Here is a 9200-nt window from a genome sequence, read left to right as displayed (position 1 = left end):
TGTAATAAAAACTCTATTGTTCCAAATGTTTTTTGTTGTTAATGTTTCATTTCCTGTCTGTATTATTCACTCTGATGCAATATTAGTGACCCCAGAGGCCCACATACCACAGGGTTAACTCCTTCTGCTTGTTTTGCAATTGAAGAATGGATTGTGTTTTGCAATGGATTTTGGTGAAGTCATCCAAAAGGATGAGATGAATACAGACTTGCAGAACATCATTTCTTTCTTTTTTTTAAAAAGAAAAATGTCAGCGTTAAAGGTGCATTTTTACTCTCTTTTTTTTGCTGAAAGTGTTAAAGGGGTATACATTTCGCCTGCTGTTGAACTGTTTTGCATTACACAGAGAGGTTTGGCTGTTGTACAGACCACACCTCTTCGACTTGAATGCAGGTCAACCACGTCCAGCAGGCATGACACCTGATAGCTTGCTTTAAGGGAGACTTCTCCAATTAACTATTTGACATATGTTCTGGAAAAAGAAGATTAGGCTACTGGTGATTGACGTTGAATTGCTAACTGTTAAATTCAAAATTAGAAACAAGTAATGTGTGGCTCAGACAAACTGTAGAAGTTACACACCCCAATAAGTTTCATGTTGGATTTTCTAAAACCTGGCAACCTCACATTTGTTTTTATTGTGTTCAAATTGTGCCTTAGCCTAGTTGTGAACAAGTGTAATTTCAACCATAGAACCCTAGGGAGAAACTCACCTATATGTACCCACATGTAGGTACCGTGATTTCTTAATAGGATCAGATGTGAGGGATGTGCTGCCTTCCAGCCTGAATCCAGGGCAAGCCTCCAGTGTTTAGAGAGATTCAAGATACTGTTTGTTTATTGTTTGCACTTTAATAAAACATTACAAACAAAGAGTATATCACATAAAAGAAAGAAAATATACAATAGATAATATGATGAACTACAATGAATCAGTGATGGAGAAGTTAGAAACCCTGGGAGGGCTTATGGAGAACCTCACCATTAAAATAAATAAGTAAAATTAAATGTAGGCTTATCAGAATAAAATAACCAATGAATTAATGAGAGAGAAAAAACAAATGTAAAACAAAATAACCAAAATTAGTAATTAAGCAATGAATCAAGAGATAAATTGAAATTAATCAAGAGAATCAAGAGATAGGCTACTGTAATTTGATTCTATTAATTCTGAAAATAACTCACATTTATAGATACATTTCGTTACAGGGTTATATTTGTGTCAATTATATAGAAATAAAACATAACTTGTATGATTTGGCTTAATTGAATATAATGAAAAGTGATTAGTGAAAAGTCATTGTGGGATTTTTGATAGTCACATGGCTACCGGACCGGAAGCCATGCCTTTATTTTGAAGGCGGGGACGGGAAAGTGGTTTTTACTTCCAAATGTAGCCTAACTTTTGACACTTGACTTCGTTGAGGAACTAACACAGCGTGAGCGAGGGCTTCCTTGTGTGTGGACGTGGGTTAATGTCGCTGAACGGACTCGCGGGCTCCGAGTGACGGTCTGTTGTCCGGATTCATGCGCTCGCGCTGCGTCGTTATGTCACTGTCTGAATCTCTGACCTGAATAACTTGGTGAGAAACTGTGGAAATTAAGAATGGAGGCGCAGACTGACCCCCAGCAAACAGGTTGGTAGCCCTTTTGTGAATTAACTATAAGTACAGCCTTATAACACTTTAACACAAGAGTATACGTTTTGGTAACCTGTTGCTACATTTTCTATTCATGCAATTTTCATTCAACACTATCGCATCTCGTTATCCTACTGTTTTTTTGTTTTTTTTGCTGTGCATTCATTTCCCTTTTTTTTTTTTTTTAAATGTCAGAAAGCAACAGCACTGCTGAATCAACAGACCCTCCCACGAGGATGACAAGGCGACAGATTTTCACCTTGATATCAATGGCATCCGTCAACTTCAGCTCAATGATTTGCTACTCAATATTGGGCCCATTTTTCCCCACTGAGGTAAGCTAAAGAAAAAGAAAAGACACAGAAAACCCCCATCACAGGATTCAAATCACAAAGGGATTTTCATAACTTAAAAGCTTTTGTTATTAGTGACTTACAACTAACTTATAGAGCTAAAAACAAGTCACAACTTTATCATAAAGGGTTCCTTGTGGCCTAGTTGGTCACACTGGGATTTGATACTTATAATCTTTAGATAGTAGAACAATGCAGATGATGACTAACATTGATCCTGATACCCTTTGTGAACCTACATTTTGAAACATAGGGTTTTAACTCAGATTTATTATTGTGCTTTTACTTAGCTCTTTATTTTGGTTGTTTTCCAGAAATCAGTTCATGCCAAAAATAGTGCTCTTTTGAACTACTTACTGTGTTTTTACTGCCCTGGTTTCTAACAGCAGTGTGACATGAGCATGTAATTGTCCTTTTTGAGGTGGACCTGAGTCTGTTTCCGTTTCTGGAGAGTGAGAGTAAATGAAAATGAGACAAGTGATGTGTGACGTAAAACAGCAGAAGTGAGACAAAGTCAAAAAGAAGTCATGTAGAGTCAAGACCAACAATAATACATGGGATATGCTTTAACAAAATAAAAGAACTGTGTAGGTTTTCTAGCTTATTTTCACTTTACACAATTTTTTTGAGATACCCTGCAAACAAAGAGCCTGAAAAATAAACATACATAGCTGTTTTGTATGGATTGTTGTGTGTATATTTATACACTATCTGAGTCAAAGCATGGCGCATTAGCCTATAGACAGATGCTTTTCTCAGATTGTTACAACTATAAAGTTAATGGGGGGTCAAGGCTGCAGGTTCGAGCGCATTGTTTGTCATGTTGTCGTAAAACTGGCCAACCAACCAACCAGACAGAGGTCAATAATTCCCACCAGTTTCTCCTCAGTGCAGCGAGTGGGATCATGTGTTTAGACATGAGAAAGTTTCCCTGAGGCCTGGTGAATCACTCTGTTTCACTGAATGGGGAGATGGTTTCAGGTAAAATCAGCTGAGATGATGAGTAACAACTGATTAACTAATGAAACAGATCATGTGACGTTAACAGTTGTACTGGTCAACTGTTTGTCGAATCAATTTGTTGATAAACTTTACTGATAACTGCATTTTCACTTCTCTTCATTTTCCATTTCCTGGCTGATTCCCTTCACTCATGTATGAATTCATAGTTACAGTGAGATAATCAGTTCAGTGAAGCCCCATTAATACATTACATTAATATTTCCACTCAGGCGGTGAAGAAAGGAGCCAGTCAGACTGTCATTGGGCTCATATTTGGCAGCTATGCTGTCTGCAATTTAATTGGTTCATTGGTACTAGGAAAGTATGTAAGTACTTGCCATAATTTCTCATCTAATCATATTGTTTGATCATGTGTGATGTGCTGCACAAGAGTAACCAACTTTCTCCTTCTCTGGTTGTGTCAGATTGTCCAAATCGGAGCAAAGTTTTTGCTGGTTACGGGACTTTTTGTGTCGTCATGCTGCACAATTCTGTTCGGGTGAGTGTGATGTTTTCTCAGGCGGATATGACGACTTTTGAGTTTTTGAGTCTTGAAAAGATAAATATGATATTATACACTACCTGCTAGGTTAAAGCAGAAGTAAGCGATCCCGTCGTTTTGGCTAACTTTTTGTCAGCCGATGGAGTTAGCAGTCCCCGCCCTCGTCCCTACGTCACCACATTCACGTACATCCCTTGGCTGCACACACAGAGAGGACCGCCCCTTTATGCCGTTCTCTCTCCTCATTGGATAAAGGTTGTAGGATACAAGAAAAGTTTTCTCCTCGGCTTACAGCAGAGCAGAGTGACTGACAGACCCGTGTTTCAGACCAAACACTCTATATAAGTGATTGCTGTCGGAAGATATAACTATTTAAGACTTATATTAACACAAACATTCCGCTTACTTCTGCTTTAATGCTGGGTTATCGACCTGCACTGTTAACTAAAAAAATATTAAAAACACATCAGTGAGCTTCATAGCAGTTCTAATCTGGGCGATATTAAAGGGCACTGTCATGGTGCAGTAAGAACTCACTTCTGTGGACCACATATGTATCTGCAGATATAAATACTTCAGTCTGAGTAACATTTGCTGAAATCTAAAAAACAAATCGCCATAAAAACTCTCTTTGGAATTCTTCCTGACGTATCCACTGTGTGAGTATTTATTTATTCATGGTAACATTGGATCATTTGTAGTGTCCTGCTGTTTTGTCTTTATGTGTGTTTGACTTGTGTGTTGTGTAAGTGTTGCTGCTGCGCAGATAATTGCCCCCTTGGGGATAACAAAGACTGATTGAATTGATTGAATTAAAGTTTTAAAAAAAAACAAAAAATAATAAAAACACTATCCAGCTGTTGAATGAAACGAAGGAGCCTTTAAAAAAAATAATGTAATTATATATTTGTGACTGATTTTTCTAAATATGTGGGGTGGGGAAGCTGGAGAGTATTAAAAGACAGACCATTGCGTTGTTGTTTTTAATATGGATAATTGAGAATTTGTGATTTTATTTTTTTTGGTGTAAAAAAAATGTGATTTTTACTTGTTGATGCGATTAGTGACCTTTTTTGTGAATCACACACTGTTGTTCTGAATTAGCAGTTTAATGTTTCTTCAGTTCAATGATCGTACCTTCCTGTTGGACATCAGCTGATCGTCTCCTCTCTTTCTTGTCTTCCTGCAGATTACTTGATCGGGTTCCTGAGGGACCTGCCTTCATTAGTCTGTGCTTTGTTGTGAGGTCCATCGACGCCGTGGGCTTTGCGGCTGCGATGACCTCCTCTTTTGCCATCACAGCAAAAATATTCCCAAACAATGTGGCGACTGTTCTGGTGAGTGCAGACCAAGCCTTGTCTCCCAGGCATGTTGTTTAGACACAAGAAAACAGAAAACGCATTATTGCGAGGGTTTGTTTTGGGTATCCCGTTTCCCCGGTGTCATGGGAAGAGAAAAATATGAACACAGTACGCAATAACAGTTATGTGCACCATGAGTCTGATTCCTTGTTTTAATGTGCCTCCTTCCTCTCTCTCTCTGTTTAGGGCAGTCTGGAGATTTTCACAGGACTTGGTCTCATCATGGGTCCACCAGTAGGAGGCTGGTTCTATCAGTCCTTTGGATATGAAGTCCCTTTTATGCTTCTTGGATGTTTGCTGATGATTATGGTTCCTTTCAACATTTACATTTTGCCTACTATAGGTAGTAATGGTGTGGAGATATTATTTTCACATTTTTATTCATTTTTTTCTCCTCTGTTTATAATTTGAATTTTGTCCTCCTCCCCACGCAGATGCAGACCCCTCCAAGGATTCGTTCTTAAAGCTTCTCAGCCACGTGAAAATCGTCCTGGTCTGCTATGTGATATTTACCCTCAGTGCGGGACTTGGCTTCTTGGATGCCACGTTGTCCCTCTTTGCTATTGAAACGGTGATTTCAACCTTTTCATGATATCTGCAAGAAAAAAAAAAGTATTTTATTGTAATGTTGGAGGATGGGTTAGGTGAATGGGGATGGGCTCACAGACAGGGATCCACACTGCCCTACAAAGGCAAAGTGCAGTATCTGCATTTTTTAAATTTTTTATTTATTTTTTGACCAATCAAAAGTGTGACATATTCTCTTCAATCTGGTAGAATATGATATTGGTACAGCAAAAATTTCCAGAGTTATTGGGCTTTTTATTTTGCTGTCCATCCAAAAAAGCACTGTGAAATCAAGGCAAAGTGCAGTATCTGCAAAGAGTACTGTACTCCCTACTTCTATAATCTACTCTATAATTCAATTGCAGTAGAGTAAAACCAAGGCAAAGTGCCGTATCTGTAGCTAATACCAAGCCAAAGTGCAGTATCTGCACCAAAACCAAGGCAAAAGTGCAGTATCTGCCATAAAACGGTCAAAATTGGTCACAAAATATACCATAAAATGGTCAAAATTGGTCAGAAAGACAAACTACAAAATACATTTAATTCAGTCCACCTTTATCTAATCAATTACAGACTTGGTAATTATTCATAATTTGATGCTTAAACCTGACAATGAAAAACACAAAAAGCTGTTTTACAGATACTGCACCTTGCCTTTGTAGGGCAGCACAGAGCTGGAACAGGACTGTCTTGAACTGGGTAAACTGGTGAGGTGAACATTAACAAAGTCCAAGTTAAGCCAGGCTTTAATGTTAAGACCATTAGGAGTGTCACAACCATCTGCTGAAAAGTGGTTGAGTCGCTCCTTTGCATTGCATCAGGTTGTGGAGACGCACCCAGCTGACACACACACACACACACACACACACACACACACACACACAAACAAACACAGAGGTCAAACTGGGGACAAACCAACATCTTAGGGAAGAAAATCATCCTAACAAATGTTTTGTGCATCATGTGAATGAGTGTTTTTCTCCCTCTCTGCTGTGCCTGTAGTTCAATCTCTCAACTGGCTACGTGGGACTCATCATGCTCGGATTGTCGTTACCTTACTGTCTCGCCTCGCCACTGATAGGTTATATTACCGACAAATATCCTGTGAGTGTGAATTCAACATGATTAAATAGGGATACATGTTTTTTTATTGTTATGCATCATTTTGAACCCCTGTATGTGTGTGTGTGTGTGTGTGTTGGTGTGTGTTCATCAGGCGACCAGGAGTTGGTTCATGGTGACAGGAGGTCTTCTAACAGCAGTCGGCTTCTGTCTACTCGGTCCGATTCCTATCTTTAACTTCCAAAGGTCAGCATGTACCGCAGGTGGACAAGTAATTGTACTTTCGATGCAAAGACCAGATCCACTTTCATGTCTGACCACTCAAATAAAGAAGGGCGGCACAGCAGCACATAAAGAAACCTTCAACCTACTGAAGTTCTCAGATGACGCTGCAGTTTTGTGGACATATGAGGACAAGGGGAAGGACGTCTCAGAGCAGCAGAGGGGGGTTGGGTAATTCTGTGGACTGGACAAAAGGAGCTGGTGGTGGATTTCAGGAGGTCCAGGACTTCTGCTGCTCCTCCTTACATTACGGGGGAGATGGTGGAGATGATGTTTAGGACTGTAAACACCTGAGAGTCCATCTGGACCAGGAGCTCGGCCACATTTGTTGCCTCTTTTTCTTGCAGAGGTTCTGGTCCTTCACAGTGCTGTTGACAGGGTTCCTACACATTTGAAATTTCCAGATTCCATACTTTTTCCAGACCCTAATTTCCAGATTTCTCGGTAAAAAAAATCAAATTATTTGTGATATTTGAGTAAATAGATGTGCATAATATAAAAGAAGCATGCAATTAATCATTTGTTTTCATTATTCTGAATGTGTATGCCATTATGTGGAGATTGTAGCTGGTATAATAGCGCATACAAAATAATTAACCCAAATAACTTAAGATAAATATATTTCCATACAATAGTTTCCATTTTCCATACATTTGAAATGTATAAAATCAAATTCAATACTTTTTCATACTTTCCATACTTGCGTAGGAACCCTGTGTTGATGTTTTATGAGACATTGGAGGCCTGTGATGGACTGGAGCAATAGCCTGAGGAGGGGGGGGCTGACCGACACCAACAACAGACTCAACTTATTCAGAAAGCTGGTTCAGTCCTGGGGGGTCGGGTGGGGCCAGATCCCCTAGGGTGTAGAGGATGATGATGTTGTAAAAACCATCATGGAAACATCCATTATGGATAAAGATCTCTCACCCTCTGGTCCCCTGCTGTCAGGTCAGACAGAGGGGCACGTCCAGCCACAGAGGTCTTTCTATCCTGGGGGGTCATCCAGTGATGTAGTTCCTCCCCTTTCCTGCACAGCTCCATAAGCTCTACCACTCTTCAGTTTACTATTCACTTCCACATCACACTGTTCATTCAGTTCATTTTGCACAATCTGGTCAATTCACTGTTAAATTACTGCTTTTCTACTTTGCGTTTGTCCTATCCTGTTTGCCCGTTTCCAAACTTTGCATTCAGCCAAAGAAAAAAACATGATGTTCTGATATTAACTTGTATTTTGTTTCTGTCTTGGTGTTGTTGTGTTTTCGTATGTGTGCAGTCAGCTGTGGTTGGTGATCTTCATGCTTGGCGTAATTGGGTTTTCTCTGGGCATGACAGCAATCCCTACGTTCCCTGAGATCATCACATGTGCATAGTGAGTGGCTTCACATGTTCTGCACCTACATTCATGACCTGACCTCCATTTTTTTTTTCTTCATACATGCTGGGCCAAACACATACTCTAAATTCTTCTCCTCTTTTCAGTGAGCAAGGATTTGATGAAGGACTAAGTACTCTAGGAATGGTGTCAGGGCTGTTTGGGGCAGTTTGGTCCCTCGGGTGAGTCTGAGTGACTTTTACTGACCCTGAAAAGCAATTTTCTACACTGAAATACCATATCTGAATCTAAAAAAATGTTGTGATTTGGATTTTAAAGTGGAAATTTGTTGTTGTTGTGGTTTTTAGGATGTTTTACGGCCCAACAGTGGGTGGCCTTATCACGCAACACCTGAGCTTTGAGTGGGCAGCCGCAGTCCAAGGATTATTGGCGTTTTTGGCTGTAAGTATGAGTTTGTGCAGTGTTCCAATATTTGCATGAAGATTCATGTGAGAAAAGGACAAAAAAGACAGATTATTACTTCCTGTTTTATTACTTCCCAATTTATGATTTATTACTACGCCATCAAGAACAAATGATTGCTCTCATGCTAGAGAGCACAGTGGACTCGTGGTCTCGTGGGGCAGAGGCAGCATGAAATTGTGAAATGTGTTGCTCTACTTGCATGTCATTCGTTATGAGGATAGATAAATCTGATTCCAAGTCTGGTCATCCTTCAGAAGGTTTAAGATTTCATGTAGAAGATTGATAAAGAAGCGTGCGATGCTCGTTTCTCAGCAGATAATCACATGAAATTTAATGACCACTCTGTCCCCCAGGCCATCCTCCTCGCTCTGTATTATATTTTTCAACGGCCGCAACAACAAAGGTAAATGAAATTATATTTAAATGCCATGTGTATTTATAAATACATGGAGGGATGTTTGGCCTTTGTGCAGTTTACAGGATGTAATAGTTTTTTTTTTTTTATCTTTGACTTAAAGCGTTCGAGAAGATGTGAGACAAACAGATGAGAGCACTCCACTACTGAACGACGTGGACGGACGCTACATTAACCACAACTAGATTTTAATGTTTTGCCTACTTCAGGGC

At 39.6% G+C, this 9200-nt stretch overlaps 1 protein-coding gene across 1 annotated transcript; it reads left to right on the top strand.

Annotated features, from left to right (window-relative positions):
* The first annotated feature begins 1422 nt into the window (after nt 1–1422).
* Nucleotides 1423–9200, top strand: slc18b1 (solute carrier family 18 member B1). Its single transcript, XM_083998641.1, has 14 exons — nt 1423–1637; nt 1836–1975; nt 3226–3321; nt 3421–3494; nt 4687–4834; nt 5045–5201; nt 5293–5429; nt 6428–6529; nt 6642–6733; nt 8049–8144; nt 8255–8329; nt 8456–8549; nt 8927–8976; nt 9092–9200. The coding sequence occupies exons 1-14, from the start codon at nt 1607–1609 to the stop codon at nt 9171–9173; spliced, it is 1374 nt and encodes a 457-aa protein (XP_083854767.1). The 5' UTR covers nt 1423–1606; the 3' UTR covers nt 9174–9200.

This window comes from Trachurus trachurus, assembly GCF_905171665.1.
Source record: "Trachurus trachurus genome assembly, chromosome: 22".
Lineage (NCBI taxonomy): Eukaryota > Metazoa > Chordata > Actinopteri > Carangiformes > Carangidae > Trachurus > Trachurus trachurus.
This window is presented reverse-complemented; position numbering and strand designations above follow the sequence as displayed.

Bases quoted from the DNA above. Each gene is read 5' to 3' on its own strand.
- slc18b1 (XM_083998641.1), top strand. From the start codon at position 1,607: ATGGAGGCGCAGACTGACCCCCAGCAAACAG. The intron at 8,330-8,455 runs GTGAGTCTGAGT...TGTGGTTTTTAG, and splicing joins GGGGCAGTTTGGTCCCTCGG to GATGTTTTACGGCCCAACAG. The intron at 8,550-8,926 runs GTAAGTATGAGT...TCTGTCCCCCAG, and splicing joins GATTATTGGCGTTTTTGGCT to GCCATCCTCCTCGCTCTGTA.